Genomic DNA, 24,513 nt, shown 5'->3' on the forward strand with positions numbered 1-24,513 from the left:
GGTCTATAGCTTACAACGACCTTAATCGGCTACATAATATGTCTTCCTTTGGGCCGACATATTGTGTGCATAATCTAAACAATGTAATATTTTGTTCTATAGTTGTAAGCTACCTTATGCATATATCTGGCATAAAAGTAACCTTCCTTTGGGCCGATTACTTTTAGCATAGATATACGTCTATCAACACAAAATGCACTAAACCTACCTAAGGTGCCTTCCTTTGGGCCGACACATTAGTTCAACTTAGTAGCACGTTGTGTAGATAGACTCAAGAAAATACTAGGAACCTAATTCGAACAGAAATTATTTAATCAGCCTTAACAATATGAAATTAGGTTTATTAATCGATTGATACCTTATGGTAGTCAATTGATAGATCCAATCAATTATCCCAATCGATCTGAAAACTTACTATATGTGACTACGTGATTGTATATAGAACCTTCCATAAGAATTTAAAATTTTTCTTTAGTTCTATAATTAAATAGTATTATTTCATGTTATTTAATCTTTTAATTATGCATGCATAAAAAGAATATTTAATGTATTCCTTTTATTACATGAAATTATTATTATTATTATTATTATTTTTTAAAAAACATTGTTTTTAATGAAACAGTTTATTACTGTTTCACGAAACCGTGTTTCATAAAAATCGATTTTTTTTTCGATACTGTTTTGTTAAAACAACAACCTTCATGGAAAGAAAAAAAACTTAATAAAAAATAATAATAATAATAACCTCAATCAATTAAAAAATAATTATAATCGATTAATGATTGACGTAGTCACGAATTTAAGGGAGATATAAATTAAGAAAAATTCTTAATCAATTATCATCGATTCTGTTCGATGTTTTAGACTTGGTAATATATTGGTCGACCAAACCAATCTATCAAACCATTACTACATAGAAGATCAAGCCTTTTCCTAGATTTTCTATACAAAAGATTTCGACGATCAAATAATTATATTATACTAGGAAAACTTAATCTAGCATACAAACAATAAATCGACGAAAAATTCAAACTTTATAGCCAATGAAAACGATGAAACAAAAACTTGGCTTTGATACCAATTGATTGTTCTCGTAAAATCTAAACCGCATGAATTCTAGACAATCAAAGTAAGAATTCAAATAGAAAAAACAAGAACATATGAGCATGAATCTTCGTTTCATCGAGAACACGACATAAGGAAATAAATACTGTAATTACGAAGAACCTGAATGCAGTGGAATCGTCATGGTTCTTCGTGCAGAGCTCGTCGATCCAACAATCCTGCGGAAGAAGAAGGAGGAGAAGAAGGTTGGCCTTCCGAAGGAGTAAGGGTTGACGGCACCGGATTCTCTTCGTGAATGGGGAACGAAGAGACGTCTCAAGATTACCTTAATTCTTAGGGGACCAACCCATTATATAGTGCACATCTATTATCAATGATGATAGATGTGGGACTACAAATCCATATATACTAAACATCTATTATCAGCAAATAGATGATAATAAATGCGAGACTATAGGTTCTATACATATGAGATTCACATCCAATTACCCAAAACCCACTAGACATAAGTTAGATCACTTTAAAAGTTTCGGATCGTATTCACATATGCAACTTACAATATCCAACAAAATTTATATTTTTAATTTAGTAAATTTCCTTGTAACTCCGATGATAAGATTGTCTAACAAAAAGAAATCTAAATTCTCGAGGATCATTAAATTCTTTTGGCAAAAAAAAATTTGATGACCCTTAAAGGTTCAAATTTTCTTTCAAGAAAAAACATATGAACAAACTACGGGAGTTAAGTATTTTACGAGAATAAGAGTTGATTAGATAAATACTCTTACCTGCAAAGATTTTATCCAAAATCTCTTTATTAAGACATAGTCAATTAAAGTAAGGGTGGTAATTGATAAGAGCATATGCAATGAAAGCTTCAATTGCTCATGTGACAGCGATGACGGAGCTTCCTTTCATAGTTGGAGAGAGCTCCTTCCCTCTTTTTTTTTTTTTTTTTTTTTTTTTTTTTTCCGTTAGAGACGACTTTGTTTAGAGAGTTGCTCTTTGTTCTTTCTTTTCAATTAAAATATTTTTTATATTAGTTTTTATTTTAAAAAATTAAAAACAAAGGAGTTATAAGAAAGTATGAAACACGTAAAAGAGTTATTAAGAGATTTTTTTTATAATAGGGAGAAAAGTAAAATTTTTTAATTTTGATATGACATTGTAGAAACTTGCATCATCTGAGATGCCCTAAGGGGCCAAGTTCGTACATTTAAAATTTGAAGACAATACAAGCAAAAATTACTCAAACAAGAAATTACTATAAAAAATTATAGAAAATATTTTTAGAATTTTTTTTGTTATGTATTTTTTAAAAAAATTACTATAATTTTCTGTTGCGCTAGATATTAAAACTCATTTGATTACAATATTTTTTTTTTTCCATTTTTCTAGAATTCCTTGGAGTTAAATATCTCACCAATTGAAGTGAAAAAGAGTTAAATTGTTCATTTTCTTTTTTTAGATTTTATTTTGTTTTTTTTCACAAAATGATGATATTACCTTATCACAAATCTCAATGAATCTTATCGACAAAATAATTTGCAAATAGAAAGTTTTAACAAAGCGTTTCAATCATCAAGATCAAGATCACGAATAGATACGACAAAAACAACACTGGACCTAGAAAAATCTGATCAATCAAACATTGTATCTCACGCAAGATCTATTATATACAAAACAAGATTCCTTTTATTTTATTTTTTTAAATATAATAATAAATAAATAATTAAGCCACGTCGACAAATTGATTGGGAGCGTAGAGAGTGGGTCCCACCCGGCCAGCCCAAGCTCTCCCTCCACGTGAGAGTGGCTCCCACCCGTCTCGTCGCGAGCCCACCAGGCGCCGACCGGTGGCGTGACGCCCGTACCCCCGTCGGACCCCGCCTTCTTGACTTCTCGTCCCAATCCGGCCGGATCAAAATGTTAGAGCGGTCGGGCCGTCCAGTCTGACCCGGAGTTGAACTGCACTGTGCAGGGAGCCGACACTGAAGCTGCATCCGTGGGAGGACTATAAATTCCCTCTCCTTCTACACGATCTCCCCCACCACCTTCTTCTTTCTTCTTCCTTTGCTCTTCATCAGTAGCTCCCATGGCTGCTGCGGTGAGTGTCCGCTAAAAATTATGATTCTCTTCAGCTGTCGCCTTATATGTTTGATTTGCAGGTTGAATCAGCTCCGGTAATCGGGGACCTGGTTGAGGAACCACCTGCTCCCCTCGGGGATGAGCCAGAGCCAGAGCCAGCGCCAGAAGCCGAGGCCGAAGAGGCTGCTGAGGAGGAGCCCAAAGGAGGAGGAGAAGAAGAAGTGGTGGCTGCAGCGGAAGCAGAGGAACCAGTAACAGAAGAGGCAGAGGCTGAGGCTGAGGCTGAGGTGGAGGCAGAAGCGGAGGCTCCGGTCGCCACGGAGCCTGAGGAGGAGCCCGCCGAAGACCCAGCCGCCGAGAGTGAACCGGCGGCAGCTGAGCCGGAGGCTGAGGAGGAAGCGCCGGACGAGGAGGCGGAGGCAGAGGAAGAGGCGGCGGCGCCGGCCGAGGAGGCTGCGGAGGCCAGTGATGAGTAGTAAGATGATCTGCGTCATGATCGACGGAATAAGAGTCTGTATTAAGCATGATAATTAATAGTTAATGGTAAGAATTAAAGTGTGTTTAGTGGTTCTGTTATTGGTTAATGTGAGTGTGTGCATGAATTGTTGATGGAGATTAGATATTTAATGTCTGTAATTAGTATTATTATAAAGAGTTTCTTTCTTAAATTTGTTGGTCGATGCTATGTCATTTTAATGCTATTAGATTTTAATATAATCATTATATACTAATTTTAAGTTAATTAAGAGATAGAATCAAATTCATTCTAAACGAATCTCTCATTATGATAATTTCTCCCACTTGATGATCTCCTTAATTAATTAATTGCATGACTTACATGTCCATTCATTTTCATCCTCTTATCAGACACTCATTGACAGAGACCTCATCCTTTATCCTCTCCCTAATTTAATGAATTCCATTTCACTTTGCAACTCAGCGCTTGTGAAAAGGATATGACTGAGGTTACGCAACAAGGAACAAGGAAGGATCTAAATAAATTAAATGGTTCTTGGAGTATTCGATAAAAATTTATTTGGGTTTATTTGATGAGACTCATTCAGATAAATAAATTAAATTCAAATTTTATAATACTCGATGATGTGATGATAAGAGGGAGGAAGCCCCACCTCGCTATCATAGTGAAAGTCAGTGTCATGATGGAGGTCAGAGTTAAGGTGATCAAATACCCCTATACCACTGGCTGATCGGATAGCACGCTCGCACGATCCGGATAATGAAGACCCGAGCTGACATCATAACAGCTCAGTGGGGTTCCGAGCTTCCGACGCTCAGAAAGACTTTTGCAAGGGCACGTCGAGGCGCTTTCCTGCTTGACAAGATAATACGCTCAGCCAAGCAGAAAGTAAGAGTCCAAGCCGAGCAGTTATCCTTCAAGCGGCTATCCCGCTCAGTCCAGTAAAAGACACCGCTAGTTGGATATTATCTTTTTGGGAGCATGCGCCGCTGACAAACGGCATGGTCGGCGGCTGATTCAGACAGAATATCGTACGGTAGAAGCTTCAACTGTCACTTCAGAGATATGCTCAGCTCGTTAAAGTATTGTGTCAGGGACACTTTACTAATACATCTTTTCAGGAAAAGCCCGTCGCAGGAGGCCGAGCGGCACAGGAGGACCCTGGAGCAACTTTCTATCTAGGGGTGGAACCGAGTGCCAACCGGCACGCATGGAGAGGCACCACCCGCGACCATACCTTTTTATCGGACATTGTTCCAAACACCCTCAGAGATAGCCCAAGCCAACCAAGAGCGAGGATCTTCTTCGGACGAAACGCCCGTTCGGGATGCAAATGCCTGGAGGATGACCGATCGCCGAACCCTCGATGGCTGCGATGGCGTCCTGGAAGCCCAGGGCTTTGTGGCAATAGGCTCCTGTGATAGCTCGACCACCGAAGGAGTCCGGTCGAAGGATATCTTGGGCGTGGTATCAGGATTGCGGAGGGATTCGAGGTGCCGACCTTGACCCTTTCGGCAGATCCCACTGCCGAAGCAGCAGAGCGCGAAGACTGTTTGGCGCCTCTTGCAACTTAACAACGGCTAGCCAGAGGAGCCTGAACTCTCCGATCGGACGATAGACACTTGCTCGGATGGTTGCTTCAAGCCGCCAGCAACCTCAACACTGGGAGCTCGGCTAGCTGCCCCTCCACTTGCCAAGGCGGGAGTCACTGCGCTCTCATCTTGAGAGTCGACCAAATGTAGGTCGCGGATCGCCAATTCTTCAATAACAACCACCTCAATCTCGGTGTTCTGAAGCTTATCAAGGCCGGACATCCGAGCACGCAGCATGACTTCGGCTGCAAAAGAAGCAAAAAAATCAGTTAGAATCAAAGGAAAGACGTACATGGAATCTCTTACCTAAGCTGGTCGGGAGGCCAGTGCGGATCTGACTCGGGCCAAAGATGTACAACACACCCTCAAGCAGCAACTTGTGGATGTCATACTTCTAGTTGACCAGCATGGATGCGGCATGAAGGTAGTCCGAGTGGTTCTTGTATTTCTTTAGATCGGGTTAAGGTGGTAAGCCGACCTGCCAGCGGGTCCGGAAGCTCGACCGTTTGGGGTGGCGTACAAAAAAGAAGTGTTGGCGACCGTTGGTGGTCGGCTGTCCGAGGGGTTGAATACCCCTACACAAATATAAAAGAGATACCCTTCTCGGACTTTTAAAATAATACTTGTATAAATAATTAAAGACTGAACTCAAAAGAAAAGAGACACCAGGGTTTACTTGGTTACAACCGGAGTGGTTATTAATCCAAGGAAGATGATCGCACTAAATTCTCCTTCAGGCGGAGAAGTCTCTTTTACAGCAGTGTAAGCACGGAAAGAAGGAAGTTAAACTAAACAATAGAAGCGCACAAGTGTTGAATATCAAATTGCTTGTTGAATTGAAAAGCTTTTGGACCATGGATGTATTTATAGCCTTCATCGAGGCGCCTGGAGGGTTCCAGGTGCCTGGAAGGGTATAAAATTGTATCCCCTTCGCAACGGATCGCGGTCAAACACGATCCGATCAAAAGTCGGGTTCCGGCCGCCTAGAATCGCTTCGGGTACTCGGACTGGTCCGGGAGCCCGGATTGGGTCCGGGCGCCCAGACCACTAAAGTCAACACAGTTGACTTTTTCTGGTCCGAGCCCTCTGCTCTGGTGCTGCTCACCTCGGTCCGGATCTTCCGCTCCGGCTCTACTCGGTTGGGTGATTTCGGCCAACCAAAATAAGACTCACCCGAACCCAATTTCGGCCTTCTCTAGCAACCTTCCGCTCCAACTTCTTGTCAGTGTGTAAGGTTTTAACCTTACATTTCAATTGATTCTCAATTTCGTTCAAATAACGTTTGAAGCAACCTAATGCTTTAAATTTATGAGAAATTAAATACACATGACCAAAACATGTGACCTTATCAATAAATGTAGTGAAATAGAAACCTCCATGTCTAGCTTTCACATTCATCAGACCACAAATATCCGAATGAAATAATTGTAATAGTGATTCAACTCTAATATTCTTACCAAATGGTTTCCTAGTTATTTTTCCAGCAAGACATTGCTCACATATAAACAAATCAATCTTAGCATAAGTATCTAATAAACCCTCTTTAGCTAATTTATTCATTCATTTTTATCCAATTGTCTTAGTCTAGCATGTCAAACTTTATCATTAATATCAACATCACTAGTAAGAGCCATGTTTGAAAAAATAGCCATTAATTTCATAATTAATATATAGTTCAACATCAAGAACTATGAAACCATTCATTTTATAATTACAGATAATTAACATAGAATTAATTTGAAGTTCCACATATTGACTAAAAAAGTTTATACAAATAACCCAAATCAAGAATACAAGCAATAGAGATTAGATTTCGTTGAATCTCAGGAGCATAAAGGACATAATGTAAAAATAAGATACATCCACCACGTAGGTTGAGGTTGCAAGTGTCAACTTTTTTTACTTCAATCCTTGCATTATTTCCAATATTTATCCATTTGTTATCAGTCAATACCCAACAATAATCCATGTATATAGCTTGATCATAAGCTACATGGTTCGTTGCTCTTGAATTTATAATCCACAAAGGATAAAAAATAGCTAACAACACTGAATTAAAAACATAATGCTCATGAAAAGCAATTAAACATAGATCTACATTTTTCGGCTTAGTACAATCCTGAGCAAAGTGGCCTTCTTGCAATAGTTATAGCAAGTCAGTTTGTTTTTAGGCTTCTTTCCATAAACTAATCATTAAATTAAACATGCACTAATCATGAAATGAACTAATCATTTTCAAGTTTATTAATGTTAGTACCTCATAGTAGTTTTGATGTGGTCAACCAAGTTAAGTTATGTCCTGTGTATTTGATTCTTGTGTCTAAGTGTGCAGGAGCTTAGGAACACAAGAAGTCAAGCAGAAGACATAACTAGTGAGAAGGATGGCTGGGGAAGGGAGTCGACGGGCTTGGTGCATCCGAGGGACGAGGTGCTACGGAAGAGTACACCGGTGAACAAGAAGGACGTGTGCGACGTTCGAGGGATGAGAAGTCGGGGAGGAAGGCTGCTTGAGGAGAAAATCGAAAGATGGGTCCGGGTGAGCCCAATTCTGGATGAACGAAATCACTCAGGCGAACGGAGCAACGGAAGAGCAAAATAGAGTTGTTGGAGGCGCCCTTGTGCCTTTCTGGTGGAAGGCACCTTCAAACTATTAAAGGCGCCTTCTAGATTGGGCAAAAAGTGGTCGTTAGCGAGGATAATTTCTTATCCTCGCTTGACTCACTAGAGGTGCCTTCCATCTTGTTGGAGACACCTTCTAGCCTCAGATAGAATTTTCTAAGAGATAACAAAAGACCCCTGGAGCTAGGAAATCAACAACGACTCTAGTATTCATTTCCTAGCACAGTTTTGAGCATTCAACGAGTGTAATAGACTTCTTCGCCTATACGAATGAGATCTTTTCAGTGCTCTTTTCTATCTTAGATTAACAACCACCTAGGTTGTAAGCAAGTAACTTCTTAGTGTCTTTTAATTTATTAGTTGTTTAATTTCCTTTTTATAAAGTGTGCTACTAATTTGAGTTGGAAGATTGAGATAGGTTCACGTTATTTTTAACAGGCAATTCACCCCCTCTTACCGACCGCACAGGTCCTAACAAATGATATCAGAGACAAGTTCACCTTAGAAGGACTAACCACCGATTGAAGCATTGAGACGATGGCCAGACAGAGCATTTGCCCGCCAAAGTTCGAGGGAGAATTCGCATTATGGAAGAAATGCATGGAGGCATTTTTAAAAATTGATTTTAAAATTCTTTTGATAATTAAATATGATTTTGTAGCTCCCAAAGACCAACTGGGAAATGAAAATGAAGAATTCCAATGGGCTAAGAAGGAGCGAGCAAACTTCGTAGCGAACGGACGAGCCGAGTTCCACCTACTCAGCGTACTTTCACCCCAGGAAGTTAATCGGATCGGAGATTACGAATTAGCAAAGGAACTTTGGGACAAGTTCTTAAAACTACAAGAAGGAACTACCGAAACAAAGCTCGCGAGACGGGACCTGCTCCGGAACCAACTGACAAACCTCCAGAAGGAAGAAAGCGAAACAGTTGCACATCTACACTCGATGATCAAAGAACTCATTACCGGACTCATGAATCTCAGAGAAAAGGTAACGAACTGAGATTCATTAAGGTACACTTTAAATGCATTTCCTAGGACTCCTGAGTGAACATCCATGGTCGACTCATTTTATATATCTAAAGACCTAGAGTTAGTTCATTAGAAAATCTTTTTTCTATCTTTGAACTTCACGGATCTAGATGTGCAGAGTTGAAAAATGAGCCTAGTCAGAATATTGCCCTGAAGGCACGAATGGATGATCCAGACTCTGAAGCGTCAATTAATGAAGACGAAGCAGCCCTAATGGTGAGAAAATTTAGTAAATTCATTAAATCTAATATATTTAATAAGTCACGGGCAAAAAAGTACTTTCAAAGCAAAAGAAAGGTCTGATGCTACAATTGATAAGGAGAAGGGCATATCAAAGATAATTGCCTAGAACTAAAGAAAAAGGAGAAGGGTAAGGGCAAAAGACCAATAAGATCAAAGCACAAGAGTTTGAATGCCTCATGGGATGAATCATTGTCCTTCGAGTCCGAAATTTAAGCCTATGACGGACTAGCATTGATGGCAGATCACCAGAGGGACATTGAAAGTTTCTCAAAAATGAGCATCAACGAAGGGGGAGGATCCTCTGAAGAAAGTAGTGACGAAGGGGGAGCATCAGAACATAAGGTAAGTGAGGTATATGCACTATCTCCTAAGCAATTTTTTTGAGTTTATCAAAATGCTTTCTAAAAATATATATTCAAATTAGAAAAAGAAATTTTTGATTTAAAAAGATAATTAGCTAATGCATGCCCACTAGACTTGTTTAATAATCTGAAATTAGAAAATAAAAAATTGAAAACACAAATAGAGAAATTGAAAGATAACCATGCATGCTCTGATAGATTCTATCAGAAAACAAGATTTAGAAATTATGGTAAAATTAACTGGTACATTAGAAATCACCAAGGACAAATTAGAAAAATCCCTAGAAGTTATGTACCAGCTAAATTTTTAGTAAAAACAGTAGGTAGGAACCTATACTGGGTTCCAAGATCATGCTTAGATTAAATTGATATTTTTTTTACCTAGAAGTCTCAGAAAGAAAATTAAATATTTATTTTCTTTAAAAGGCTTTATCTAGAAGTGGTTGTTGTTCCAATACCCAAGAAGGTCTAGTGCCTCACTACAACCTGGAATCCAATTATTGAATTAATATTTAATTGTCTAACTGTTAAGACAGTTAATGGTTATAAATTTTTTTTAAGATACCCCTATAAAAGTGTTTCATATTTTTGATGTGATCAAAAAGGGAGATAAGTATAAGTTAAGGGGGAGTAAGAACAATACATTTTTATCATTATTCAATTTTTTGTAATTTTTGTTAACTTAGTTAATTCTCTATATTGCAAGATTTTTTTTACAACTTGTTATTATTCTGTGAAACCCTAACTTTAACTTGGATTGATGCACATCAAAAATGAGAAGATTATTAGTATCCCGTGGTAGTTTTGATGTGGTCAACCAAGTTAAGTTAGGTCCTATGTATTTTGATCTTTGTGTCTAAGTATGCAGGAGCATAGGAACATAAGAAGTCGAGCGGAAGACGCAGCTAGCGAAAATGATGACACGGGAAGGGAGTCGACGAGCTCGGTGCATCCAAGGGACGAGGTGCTGTGGAATAGTATACCGGTGAACGAGAAGGACGTGCACGATATTAGAGGGATGAGAAGTTGGGGAGGAAGTCTGCTCGAGGAGAAAACCGAAAATGTGTCTGAGTGAGCCTAATTCTGGATGGAAGAAATCACCTAGCCGAACGGAGCAGCGGAAGAGAAAAACGGAGCTGCTGGAGGCACCTCCAACGCTGCTGGTGGTGCCCTCGCACCTTCCTAGTGGAAGGCGCCTTCAAACTCTTGAAGGCGTCTTCAAGCTTTCATGGAAGGCACCTTAGACTAGGCAAAAAGTAGTCATTAGTGAGGATAAAGTCTTATCCTCGCTTGCCTCGCTGGAGGCGCCTTCTAGCTTGTTGGAGGCGCCTTCCAGCCTCGAATATAATTTTTCAGAGGCTATAAAAAGACACCTAGAACTAGAAAATTAACAACTCTAATATTTATTTTCTAGCACATTTCTGAGCGTTCAATGATTATAATAGACTTCTCCGCCTACACGAAGGAGATCTTTTCAGTGCTCTTTTATGTCTTGGATTAATAACCACCTAGGATGTAACTAAGTAACTCCTTAGTGTCTTTAATTTATTCGTTGTTTAATTTTCTTTTTATAAAGTGTGCTACTAATCTGAGTTGGAAGATTGAGAAAGATTCACGTTGTTTTTAATAGGCAATTCATCCTCCTCTTACCGACTACACAGGTCCTAATAATTAACACGTAACATAACTTTTTATAAAATAACTTTGTTCGTACAGAACGACAGAAATTATAACACGACTCAAAATTAAATAGACTAATACTGTTTGTATATAATGACAGTTACAATAACAGAACTCTAATAAACTAGATAGGTCAACATCATTCCCACTAGGACAAATACTAGTGTAGTGGTCAATTAATCCCTTTCAACATGGATGCATTTGAGGCAATTTCAGATAGACTAACTTCAGGATTTTTAATTTGGTCTATCATCAAACCTTTTTCAAAATCCTCTTTAGATTCTTCAGGATCCTCCTTTAGATTCTCCTCTGGTTCTTTATGATCTTCCTCTGGTTCTTTATGATCATTTTCTAGATCCTCCTCAGATTCTTCATGATCTTCCTCTAGATAGTCATGGTGAAGTAGCTTCACATACAATTTTGCATATGAGATGCACCCTTCAAAGCGCCCCCATATATGGTGTGCTACCACCTTTGGATACCCTAACAATGATTGAATCAAAGCGCATATCCTTTAATTATCCAAAATTAAAACTCTACCTATTCAAGTTTCCAGAATAATCAAGTCGTCCAATATGTCCTCTGACTCTAAAAAATGAGTCATATTCGATCTCCTGAATCTTCTCCCTAGCTTATTTCATCGTACATTGCAACGAGTCATCGTGCATATCATCTGTGGCATCTGGAATTGAAAAAAAATAATAATATCAGTACAAAATTGACAAACTAGTAACAAAACCGGTTCATTTCAATTTACATATATGTATAGAAAAATATACAAAATCCATAAGCAAATAAGAAAAACTAATTTTCTTTATTTGAGGAGCTGCAGTGGATTGACACACTAGACTGGTCGATCAGGAAACCGAACTCTAAACTTTGTCCATTGCATGTCCTCATTAGAACTAATCTAATTAGACAGAGATTTTCTATTGTATGTTTTGTTATTATTTAATCTAAACTTATTTAATTCAATCTGACCCAATTTTGATCAAATCTAGAACATTAGAACAAATTTGACATATTTGATCAGCCCATACCCATCTAATTAAACCAGCTCAATTACATTCAATCCGGTCTAATTAAACAAACCATCTTGAATCAGACCAATTCTAGTTTAGACCAAACTGGTCAAGTTAAACCAACTAATGGTTTAAACTAAATCAGAATCTTATTAGACCAAACTAGTCTCGTCAAACCAATCTGGTCGGTCTGGTTTGGGTTAAAAATCAGTCGAGTTCAGTACCCAAGTCAAATTAATTCTCTAGACGTGATTATAGTAAAAAAAGATGGAATCTGCCATCCTAGCATGCATTAATATAAGCCACATGCATTAAGAAACAAAATAAAACTAACGTTTTTTTTAATTTTTTTTTAAATTAAACTTTTCCTCTCGTGAAACCTAATGTTTCATTGTCGCACTTTTTTTTATTCCACGCCGCCATCGCTACTTTCACCATGATCCCCATATTGCACACCACTAGACATTCTTCTTCCTTCTTTGCATGGTGAAAGCTTATCTCACGTATTTCTTTATTGCATCTCTCTCTTTTTCGATTCTTGATTTTTGATTCTAGGACATGTGGGATAAATGGTTTGGATGCTTATATAATGGGAATCCACTAAGGGTAGTATAGTAATTTGCCCCAATTAAATGTGGGTAATATGCACATCATGGGCAACCCCCATGTTTGCACGTTCCCATTATCAATAGTTTTGTTAGGACCTTGTGAGTTAGGGGGGAAGGAGGTGAATAGTTCTGATCACTTTGTTGAATGAATTTACACAACGGAAACTTGACGACACAACCAAATCAACACTTACACAACGCTAACATGTTTGTTTTATTTAATATCCACCTCTTAGGTGACTAATCCAAGACCTACCATTAACGATCTACCACCACTAATAATTCCTCCTTTTAGGACCAAAATCAATGACTAAGATTATCCTAATTTTGAATTTCAATTGATTGGTAATTCAATTACCAATTGATTGATAGTACTCAATCGATTGGCCAATCGATTTGGAAAACCTCTGTTCACTCGTTATGCTTTGCCAATCTATTGCACTAATTGATTGGCACCCCTCAGTTGAAGGGACCAATTGATTTGAGCAACTTCTATTTGCTCATAATTGACTTTCAATCGATTGGCAAAACTTACGAACAATTGATACAATAATTGCATAAACTCCGAATTCTAGGTTTCACTCAATTGATGGGTGTTGCAAAACCTAAAACTGGGATTTTAAATTTAGGGTTTTGGCTCACCAATTGATTGGTATATCATACTAATCGATTGGTGAACCCTAATATAATACAAGTTTTTTTTATCCCTAAACCTTCAAGTACATAACTCCCTTCAAGTCTTTAATGTACCAATCGATTGTTAAGTGTTACTAATCGATTGATACAGTTATTTCATCCATTCTAATAATCGAAGTTTGCTTAAGCTTTTCTACCCTTGTTTCTCAATTACCTCATGTCAGATGAACATCATGTTCTCTAGACTTTTGTGCCTGGAGCTTCCTCGTCTCTGGTCTTCATCTACCCTTCATCGAATCTTGTGATCTGCTCGGGTTTTCACCTTTTGCCAAAAAAACTAGTCCTTAACCTTCTTGGTCTTTCCTTAGCTTATATCAAGTTTTCCAGTCTGCACGAACTTCTTCTTACTAATAATCTAGCCCTCGACCTTCTTGGACCTCTCTTATACTACACACTCATAACACAAGTGAGATCCAACTTGTTAACGTAAATTTCAATAATTATCAATCATTAAAATTTCTCATCCAAGATATAATTATAGCAACATGTTTCCAAGGCTGGACCTTCTATGAGGCAAAGTAGGCAGCTGCCTCAAGGCCCAACATAGGAAGGGACTTATTTTTATATATATACTAGTGATCATACACACACATTGCGTGAGCTAGGACCTTTATACCAAGTGAGGCAATGTAGGGAGAGATATGATGGAAGAAGAATTCGCTTATAAAAAATAGTTTAATTTTTGAGGATTGCCACTACTTTTATTTTTTGTGGGTCAAGACTCTAATATTTTTATAATGTTATACACTTATAAAAAATTGAGGTGGGACAATTGCCCCACCGAAGCTATAAGTAGCTTTGCCCTTAGTTGCGCGTGTAATAATACATGAAACGCGTGCGAATAACAAACTCTCCTTCATAAAAAATTAATTTAATTTTTATATATAAGAAGAAATACTACATGCAATAGTGCAATGCTAGGGTGACATTTGAGAATCTCATCCCAGCAGCACGCTATTGTAATGCTCTTCCCTTATAAAAAATTAATTTAATATCATACTTGATCTTAGGCAAAAGACCGAGAAAAGTATGCTTTCTAACATCGTAAGCCTAGGGTATTTATAGAAACTTCTCTGTTCGCAGTGTTGCCAATTCTAAGATATAGGATTAAAGAGAACTCTAGATTTCTAATTGATTATGAGAAAAGATATCAATAATACGCTACAATTGAGTCTCGAACTCTAGATCCCTAATTGATTAATGAGGAAATTTCTCAACAATATATCGCAGTTGAGTATAAACTTTAGAATTATTTTCGATGTAAATAGAAAAAATGACAGTAACATAATTTTATTTTAGGTTTCACCAAAATTAGTTAGTAAAAGAGACAGATTCTTTATAAAATAATAAAATAGTAAGATAATTATACTTATATTGTTGATGGCCCATGATGAAAGAGATGACCCAAAACTTATACGAATTTAAGAAATACCAATAAAACATATATTTACATTCACACACAGGCCTATCAACCATCAATTACATATCTGAATAAAAATTCAGTTCAGTCATCACCCTTCCCATTCTACTTGCACGTCATCATCGTCGACTAACTCCTCTCCTACTGGCGACCACCGGCGAAACTACCATTATCGTCGGGCTTCGATTTCATCCATTTTATTATTTGAATTATTGGTCATCGAAAACTAAACTTTATAGTTATTTACCCCGTTTAATTTTTATTATTCACGTCAGATCACACTCTGCATGTTTTCAATCAGGGATATTTCCTTAACACGTACTAAAGTGAAGAAGGGATATTTCTACTCGGGATTATTCCTATAGCGTGCTAGAGTAAGTGAATGTTTTATAATTAGGGATGCTCCATGACATGTATTGGAGTGAAAAGAGGTATCAAGAAAGAAATGGCTGTACGTGGGAGAGTGAAAAATGTACGATAATTGATTAACAAAAACAAGTGAGAGAAGTTATATGAGTGATATATACTCCCTAGTTTGTTTAAGAGTATCATCCGCTCTTCCTTTGTTTACTAGAGAAGACCAAGAGAATTTTAAATTTTTATAAGATATATTAAATAATTATAAAAATATTTTCTAAAATATAAAAAGAAAAATGATTTAAATTATGTCATGAATATTTTTCAAAAGAATATATACGTTATAGATTTTAAATTGTATTCCTTTAAACAATTATATAAAAAAAATATGTTGTTTAAAAAATAAAGATTAAAGTATTTAAATTTTGTAAATTTATAGATAAATTGTTTTTTTCAAAAGAACTTAGTTCTATATAAACAATAAATTTGTGGCTAAAACTAAATATGTATCAATTTTATATATTATCTTTTGGTTGCTTAAAAAAGGATAAATGGAACTCGGGGTCACTTTGGAATTACATAAGGAGTCTTATATTTAAAAATAAAATAAATATTTAAATAGATAAAAATTAAAAACAAGTTAAATATTTTTTAGATTTTTAAAAATATTTTTTGAAAAAAAATCTCTTTATTTTATTTTTTATTTTTAGCTTAACACGGTAGATCGTGTCTAATTAGTATGCAGGCATATCTTGTATCATAATTTAGAGATGAGTTAAAATCGAATCAATCCAATCAAATTTACTAAAATTGAACTAATTAATTTTTTTAATAAATCAATTCTTACTTTCAAAATTGAACAAATAAATCGATAACAAATTAATTAATTTGATATAATATTTAATAAAAGCTTAATCTATTTAATAAAAAATTCTTAATGCCCTTTTAATAAAAATAGACATTCATTCGATGGTGCCCACTGAAAGAAGACTCTAACTGCAATGACCGTCGGTACATGTACACGTGGGTCCCTCGGCAGCAGAGCGAACCCTCCCGCCTCCTGAGAGTGGCACTCTTACTGTTTCTTCAAATTCCTCCAGAGGCCCAACAAACGACGCTGTAAATGCATTCGTCTTCAGCGTGTGGTCCCCAAGGCGAGTGGGAATGGGTAATCGAAGCCTGGTCTTGGATCCTGTCCAACGGCTGAGATTGGAAATTGAGTGGCCGGTATGGAGGGCAGTATCGTCGTTGTTTGCTCTCCGGAAGTGCATTCAAGTAAAGGCATCAAATGAACTCGAATTATTCCAACGGTTTCGAGGAGTGACGCGGACTGCGCTTTCTATAAATACCTTCTTGCTTCTTCTCGTTCAGTTGTCCGTTCCTTTCCTCTTGTTGTTGCTTTCCGGAAGCTTCGATCTCGCAATGGCGGCGACGTCGAGTGAAGCGGGGCTGTACGGGATCAAGACGCAGCTGTTGATTCCTGGGGCGAAGGCCGCGGCGGCGGTGAAGTTCTACGGAGACGCTTTCGGTGCGGAGGAGCTTCGGCGGGTGTCGTACCCGAAGCGCAAGCGCAACCTTCCACGCATCATCTCCTCCGAGCTAAAGATCGGTTCCTCTGTTCTGCTCGTCAGCGATCGATTTGACGAAGGGTAAGCAATAAGCCCCTTTAATATTTTTTCCCCCTTTTTCTTCCTTTCCTCTGCCATTTGGACGCGAATTAGCGTGTGCCGTCGACAGAGGCGCGGAAGGATCTGCGGCATCCTTCGGCGGGATCGCGATCTGGATCGAAACTGAGGACGTAGATGAGGCGGTAAAGAGGGCGTTAGCTGCCGGTGCGGAGCTCGTTAGCGAAGTGGCGGAGCACGACGATGGCGTCTTCGGGAAGGTGAAGGACCCGTACGACGTTGTCTGGGTCATTGAATCCATGCCGAAGAACTTCAAACCCAAAAACTGATTTGCCCTAGCCGATTCGCTACCTCGCCATATGAAATAATAGCAAGCACTTTGGATTTGCTACATCAAGGTTGATGATCAAATCATTTCCTAAATTTTTCGATTCGCCTAAACATTCTTCTTCTGCAAGAGTATATACTTTGTGATTTGGGAAACTCTAATCAGATTGCGGCCATTTTGAGTTGTTCTTCGCTTAAGATCAACCGTTTTGATCTATTGCTATTCTGTTTGGTATTAATATCAGTAACTTAGATTTCATGTGTGCAATTAATACAGGCAAGTTAAGAACCAAGACAAGACAACCCCACAGATTGTGACGGAGCAGCATGCAGATCCATGGTTCTAACTCTTTCGATGATTTAGCAATGCATTTTGAATTAGGAGTTTCTATATCAGATCACTCGTGTTGTTTTGGGTGATTGAAATAGTCGACCTAATTAACCTTAGATGATGAATTTACTTGATGGAGCACGAAGCTATGTGGAACATCGACCTCATTGATAATCTGTGGCCTCATTAATTGATAATCATCGAGCTTGGAAATGGATTCGAGGACCTGGATGTTAATATTGATGTATTTTGGGTTTGTTTCGAAAAAAATTGACAGTAATTATACAATCTACCTTCTAGCTAGGTAGTGAGTGTTATTACCTAATTAAGGACCTCCACCCAGTACTTACTTGGTGATTCAGGACTTGGGTAGACTGGATTGATTAGATATTTGACCTTAGGTTGATAGGTCACCTAAATAGACAATTTGTTTGAATAGTCTTACTTATTGTTGTATGTAACTCAGTGGTCCAGTTTGAGTTATGAAAATAAACTCTTTCAATACAGAATGAGAGTATGTATAATAAATTCTTCTCCAAAATCCCATATTACTAGGACTTCATATACCAAACTGTCATTTTTAGAATTTTTATAGGTCGATTGAGGTAACTTAAGATTTTTGATAGGTCAACTTAAAAGTATCTCGAATGATTGGATCGATTATTAGATGTGGATTGACATAGGTTTACTATTATAACTTACATAATTATTATTACTATAATAATGATAAAATAGTTTTAATTAAAATAGTATTTTGATACGGTAATACTCTATATATAATCATTTTGACTTAATTGAAACAATTGAATCAAAAATTGGTTCAATTGTGGCTATAGCTCGAGCAGAAACCAGGATTTTATTCAGGGACTAAATTTAAAATAAATTATCTTTTTGTATATGAAAAAATTTATCCAAAAAAAATTAATATATCATATTATATAATAAATCTTTCATATGATAATATTTTAATAAAATATTAATAAATAATTTAAAAAATAAGATTAAAAGAGTATAAAGAGAATAACCGTACAAGGTATCAAAAGTATTTAAGCTAAATAATATACCCTTATAAGGAGAGGCTAGCTTGGGCTTTGGGCTAGACTGAGCTAAAGCCCAAGCTAGCCTCTCTTATATGTCCCCTCTAGTTATAGCTACTATAAGTTATAATAATTATAATCATAATTAATACATAGCTATCATCACAACGGCTGTAATAATATTTATATATTTATAGTTTAAAATTTTAGAATTTAGGGGTTGAGTTATAATGAGTTTAAGCTAATAATATTTTCCTTTTATGGTTCAAGGGTTCATTTTGGGTTACAGTGTTTAAGCTTAAAAATTTTAGATACTCACGAGGTATAGTGTTCTTTGAGGAGATGTTGATTTTAAAAAAAAATAAAAAAATTTGAATGCATGCGCTTGGATTGAATCCAAGCGCATGTATCACTGTGGATATAAGTGTCTGGATCACTGTGGTGTGCATGAGCGCTCGACGCTTTATCCGTAGCAATATATACGGTAGACCTTGTTCCTCACTTAGGGCGTTTGAAATTCATTCAGATACATGTAGGATCAAGGGTGTGGCGTTGGCGGTCGCCCCCCCCCCCCCCCCCCCTTGTCAGCGAAACCAAAAAAAAAAAAAAATCAAGGATAGTTCTCCTTCCTCTTTACTTAAGACAACCTTGTTGTGGATAGTTCTGATTTCCATTGTTACAAGCTGACTATCTTCCTTCTTCACTCGCAGCAGCCAACAGTCGGAGAAAAAACACGGTTGGCGGAGTCGCGGAGAAAACGAGGAGTCGAAGTCTCGAAGAGACGAAGACCCATTCATGTTTTTAATTGTGAACCACGTGTCCACGTTGACACAATGACACATTTCCATATAAAGATTTACTTTTTATATTTTTCGAATTTAATTGTGAACCACGTGTCCAATTGTTTTTTTAATTGTGAACCAATTTCCTTGCTCTCCTCCGTTTTTTGGTTTCCGCCGCTCACAAACTTGCCCTTTGTTTTTTCTCTCTGCCGAGCGCCGACCAAAGCGGCAAAGTCTTGCATCCAAAGGTTTTTTTTTCTCTCTGCCGAGTGCTGATCAAAGCGGCAAAGCACCAAAGCCCAAAGGTGAAGCCTTCAGCCTTCAGGTAAGTGGATTACTGAATTTTATTTTATTTTATTTTATTTTTTTAATAATTGTTTGATTGTTTCTTAATTATAATGTATGATACAATTAACAATTTAAAATTTTGATAGTTTAAATGTTTAGTTGCTTTTTATATTCGATTGTTGGTAATTGAAAATTTAGATTTTGCATATTTAATGGTTGGATAATTTGTAATTTAGTTTTTGGATATTCATCCATTCTAATTAGTTTTTTTTATTAGCTGTTAGTTAATTGTAATTTGTGAATATTGATAATTTATGCTAAATTAATTTTATTTTTTTAAAAGAATTGTTGATGAATGATGTTAAATAATTTATATGTGTTATGGTTAAATTGTTCACATTGCTTTATGTTGATAATTTTTTCTCATACATTATAATTTGTAGAAAATGTTGAAATATTTTGCAAAGAGACCTAGGAGTTCAATTGAATCGTCTAGTGTTCCGGATGAAGAGTCTACTCCTGCACCACAACCACCACCACCTCCTCCTCCTCCGCAAATTTTATTTGAAAATATTGAAAATCTGAGTAGTGAAGTAGAAATTGTTGTTGATCCTGGTTTACGAAAATTGATTGAAGAGTATGATGTTGGTGCTAGAGATCGTATTCGAAAAGAATATGTTGCTATGGGCCCTTGTCACCCTCGAGGCCATAATTTTCCAAGAAAAAAATGGGTAAAGACAATAGATGTTTCAGAGAAATTTGGTTTAAAGGCCGTGATTGGTTGGAGTATAGTGTTTCAAAGGATGCGGCCTTTTGTTCCTGGTGTTATCTTTTTAGACCTAGTAATATAGGGCTTGGAGGAGATGATGTGTTTACGAGATCTGGTTTCATAAATTGGAAAAAAGCAATTGAAAATTTCAATGAGCATGTAGGTGGAGTTGGTAGTGCGCACAATGAGGCAAGAATACAGTTTGAGGGTTTCAAGAATCAAATACAAAGTGTGGAGTATTCATTTTCATCGGGGAAACATGAGCTTGAAGTTGCTTATCGCAAACGCTTGACTTCCATTTTAAAAGTAATTCGATTTTTGTTGTTACAAGGATTGCCTTTTCGGGGACATGATGAGTCTTCGACATCATCCAATAGAGGAAATTTTTTAGAATTACTCAAATGGTATATCTCAGAGTGTCCAAAAGTTGCGACAGTTGTTGGAATGAATGTACCTGGAAATAATCAAATGATTGCCCCAAAAATTCAAAAACAATTGGTGAATGCTTATGCAGTTGAGACCACAAATGCTATTCTAGCTGATCTTGGAGATAGGTGGTTCACTTTACTACTTGATGAGGCTCGTGACTGTTCAGTGAAAGAGCAAATGGCAGTTGTTATTAGATATGTGAACAAACATGGAGAGGTGATTGAACGATTTATGGCTGTAGTTCATGTTGCAACAACTACAGCTGCTTGTTTGAATGAGGCAATCGATTCTTTATTTGCTAAGTATTGGTTTGTCAGTGGCGAGATTGAGGGGTCAAGGATATGATGGTGCTTCAAATATGTCTGGAGAATTTAATGGCTTAAAGTCACTGATAATGAAAGAAAATCCGTATGCATTGTATGTTCATTGTTTTGCTCATCAACTCCAGCTAGTGGTTGTAACTGTTGCTCAAGCAAATCAATATGTTTGTGATTTCATGTGGATTGTTGGTTCGATGGTGAACACATCTGCATCATCTTGCAAAAGGGCCGACAAACTTCGACAATTTGAATATGACAGAAAAGTTAAACTTCTTGAAAGAGGAGAGATTAGTTCTGGTAGAGGACTAAACCAAGAAACTAGTCTAGCTAGACCTGGAGATACACGATGGAGGTCTTATCAGTCAACTTTATGTCGTATTGAACAAATGTGGCCATCTGTTATAGAGGTTCTTCAAAATTTAATTGATGATGGTGATCGTTCTTCTAAGGGTTTAAGTAGAACTTTGGTTGAAAGAATGGAGAGGTATGAATTTGTGTTTATTCTACTATTGATGAAACGTATATTGGCAATCACAAATCATTTGTCAACCGTTCTACAAGAGAAAGATCAAAATATTGTGAATGTGATGCATTTGATCAATAATGTGAAATGCAAATTGCAAAAGTTGAGAGATTCTGGAGGGGATATTTTACTTGAGGATGTGAAGAAGTTTTGTAACACTCATTCCATTGAAATAATTAATATGACAGATAACATCAACAACCGTAGTCGTTTGAAGAGAGATGGAAAAAATGTTAATTTTTATCACTACTACCATGTTGAAATCTTTTGTGAGGTAACTTCATAATTCTTTTTTTGTTTACCATCAATTAAATTCTTTTAAACAGTAACATATTTATTAATTTTTACTTTTGTTGTTTGATTTTTAAATTGTAGGTTATCGATATTATTCTACAGGAGATGGATAGTCGTTTCTCTGAAACAACTACAGATTTGTTGATTTATATGCCATGCCTTGATCCTAGGAACTCGTTCTCTAGATTTGATGTACAGAAATTAGTGCATCTGGCTCATTTTTATGAGGATGATTTTTCTTGGAGTGAGCGTATGTTGGTTGAACAAGAGTTTGAAATATATATTGATGGCGTCAGATCAGATGAACAGTTTGAAGGCATTTCAGATTTGGGAGCTCTTGCAAAGAAAATAATTGAAACAATGAAAAATCGTGTGTTTCCTTTGGTTTATCGGATGATTGAGCTAGCCTTACTTCTTCCAGTTGCTACTGTAACCATTGAAAGAGTGTTTTCGACAATGAATATTGTCAAAACAGATTTGCGAAACAGGATTGGAGATGAATGGATGAATGATAGTTTGGTAGTTTATTTCGAGAAAGATGTTTTTAATACTGTCGACAATGAGCCAATTTTACAGCGTTTTCAGAACATGGAGTCTCGAAGAATGCAATTGTCACGTATTCGTTAGTAAATTGCTTTAATATTTTAATATTACTGTACGAGTTTTTTTTCGTAATATTGTACTTTTTCTCCTGTATGCTAAGTTATTTAAAAGTATTTTTTAATTACATAGAAGTTATTAACTATTCAAAAAAAATTTGCCGTGCTCAAATCGTGGCTGCCCCTCCATGATTGAATTCCAAGATCCGCCACTGTGTAGGATGATGGTATACGAATTTTTTTTTTTCGAGATTAAGTCAATTAGATTTTACCTTTAGGATTCAGAGGTTAGGTTATAGTGTTCAAGATTAAAAAAAATTAGGTGCTCACAGAGTATAATATATGTATTTAGGATATTTTAGATTTAAAATTTAAGGAATTTTTTTATTAAAACAAAGAATCAAGGTGTCTAGATTAAACATAGGCACCTCTATAAAAAATAAAAATAGTTAAAAAAGTATATATATATATATATATACATATTTTAATCAACACCCCTTAAAGAAATCTTATACTCGTAAGCATCTAAATTTTTTAATTTTGAATTCTATAAACTAAAAGGGAAGCATAAACCCTAAAGGAAAAATTTTATTAGCTTAAACTCATTATAACTCAATCCTTAAATCCTAATATTTTAAATCCTAAATACATATAATATCCCGTGAGTATCTAAAATTTTTAATTTTGAATACTATAATTCAATAGGGAAGCATGAACTGATGAACCCTAAAGGAAAAAATCTTATTAATTCAATACCATTAGAGCATCCACTATGCATTGTCATTATAACACTCACCACCTCATCAAAAAGCATGGGGTTCACTGTCACATACTCATTATAACAACATATCTATTTCACTCACATCCCTTTTAACATTAACACTCATTATTTATGGGCTCTATCATCCTCTCACTTATCTTAAAATTATATCATATTAAATAAATATATTTTTAAATATTTAAATTATTATTATTATTAATTTTTAATAATAATATTACTTATAAAAAATAATTTTATTAATTTTTTAAATAATATTAAAAATTTTACAATTTAAAAAAAAAATTGAGAGAGAGTGTTCAAACCTTTCAACATCCTCTCTCTTCTGAGAGCATCTCTAATGGAAAGTATTTGGAGGTAATATTTCTCCAAATATCCTCCACTCTCAAATATCCTCCATTGTAGGAGATATTTGAGAGGGGATTGGAAATCACTGGACACTAATTAGTGCAAGGTGATTTCCCTCGTGTGGGGTCCACCAAATTGGTGGTATATTTTTTTTAATTTAATTAAATTAAAAAATATTTAAACAAACTAACTTATAAAAAAACAAACGTTGCATTAAAAACAAAAACCAACATTCAAAAACATAAGCATTGGGGAAAAAATCAAAAACATGAACGTTGAAAAAAAAAAAAAAAAATGAACGTTAGAAAAATAAATCGAACGTTAATCAACGTTTATTTTTTTCAAACGTTGGGTAACGTTTATTTTTTCTCCTATATATATATCATTCATTTCATTTATTTTTATCAATTCCATACTATACCAAAAATTTAGAGAGAAATGGATAACAATTTCGATCATTGTTCTAGGGATTTGTTCAACTCTTCAAATATTATGAAAATTCTAGTGAAGAAAATTCTCAAGTTCGTCATAATATTCTCGAAGACACAACGAGCCCTACAATATCAGATCCCGGTGAAGCGTTATTCATGATGGTAGTGTGCAATCAATTTAGAGTGGCTGAGTTCGTGCAAGATTATCATGGGAGTACACAAAGAAGTAGGACAATTAATAGAGACCGTGTAGCTGGACACACTCAACTTGTTAATGATTATTTCTGTGTTGAGCCGGTGTATACCGATGATATATTCCGAAGACGATTCCGAATAAGAAAAGAGTTATTTTTGCACATAGTCACTAA

General features: G+C 36.2%; 3 protein-coding genes and 1 pseudogene across 4 annotated transcripts; 3 read left to right on the forward strand and 1 right to left on the reverse strand.

The window, feature by feature from the left end:
* The first annotated feature begins 3,011 nt into the window (after positions 1 to 3,011).
* Positions 3,012 to 3,821, forward strand: LOC121985449 (cytochrome c1-like). Its single transcript, XM_042538914.1, has 2 exons — positions 3,012 to 3,172; positions 3,234 to 3,821. The coding sequence occupies exons 1-2, from the start codon at positions 3,161 to 3,163 to the stop codon at positions 3,627 to 3,629; spliced, it is 408 nt and encodes a 135-aa protein (XP_042394848.1). The 5' UTR covers positions 3,012 to 3,160; the 3' UTR covers positions 3,630 to 3,821.
* Positions 3,822 to 14,372: 10,551 nt separating this feature from the next.
* Positions 14,373 to 14,518, reverse strand: LOC121988020 (annotated as a pseudogene).
* A 2,101-nt stretch (positions 14,519 to 16,619) lies between these two features.
* On the forward strand, positions 16,620 to 18,055 carry LOC121987755 (uncharacterized protein At5g48480-like). 2 transcript variants are annotated; one of them, XR_006113717.1, is made up of 3 exons: positions 16,620 to 16,913; positions 17,002 to 17,287; positions 17,494 to 18,055. XR_006113717.1 is itself a non-coding variant. In XM_042541488.1 (2 exons), the coding sequence occupies exons 1-2, from the start codon at positions 16,687 to 16,689 to the stop codon at positions 17,216 to 17,218; spliced, it is 444 nt and encodes a 147-aa protein (XP_042397422.1). In that variant the 5' UTR covers positions 16,620 to 16,686; the 3' UTR covers positions 17,219 to 17,414. The 2 variants fall into 2 exon arrangements, 1 of the variants encoding a protein (XP_042397422.1); XM_042541488.1 differs by lacking the exon at positions 17,494 to 18,055 and having other exon boundaries at positions 17,002 to 17,414.
* A 2,326-nt stretch (positions 18,056 to 20,381) lies between these two features.
* LOC121986951 (zinc finger MYM-type protein 1-like) lies at positions 20,382 to 22,616 on the forward strand. Its single transcript, XM_042540871.1, has 3 exons — positions 20,382 to 21,120; positions 21,170 to 21,927; positions 22,071 to 22,616. Exons 1-3 carry the CDS (start codon positions 20,382 to 20,384, stop codon positions 22,614 to 22,616), a joined length of 2,043 nt encoding a protein of 680 aa, XP_042396805.1.
* Positions 22,617 to 24,513: the final 1,897 nt, after the last annotated feature.

This window comes from Zingiber officinale, chromosome 5B (genome assembly GCF_018446385.1).
Source record: "Zingiber officinale cultivar Zhangliang chromosome 5B, Zo_v1.1, whole genome shotgun sequence".
In the NCBI taxonomy this organism is placed as follows: Eukaryota; Viridiplantae; Streptophyta; class Magnoliopsida; order Zingiberales; family Zingiberaceae; genus Zingiber; species Zingiber officinale.

Coding starts and splice junctions, on each gene's coding strand:
- LOC121987755 (XM_042541488.1), top strand. CDS start 16,687: ATGGCGGCGACGTCGAGTGAAGCGGGGCTGTACGGGATCAAGACGCAG. Junction 16,914..17,001: donor AGCGATCGATTTGACGAAGG/GTAAGCAATAAG, acceptor TGCCGTCGACAG/AGGCGCGGAAGGATCTGCGG.
- LOC121986951 (XM_042540871.1), top strand. CDS start 20,382: ATGGGTAAAGACAATAGATGTTTCAGAGAAATTTGGTTTAAAGGCCGT. Junction 21,121..21,169: donor TGCAACAACTACAGCTGCTT/GTTTGAATGAGG, acceptor TTGGTTTGTCAG/TGGCGAGATTGAGGGGTCAA. Junction 21,928..22,070: donor TGAAGAGAGATGGAAAAAAT/GTTAATTTTTAT, acceptor TTTAAATTGTAG/GTTATCGATATTATTCTACA.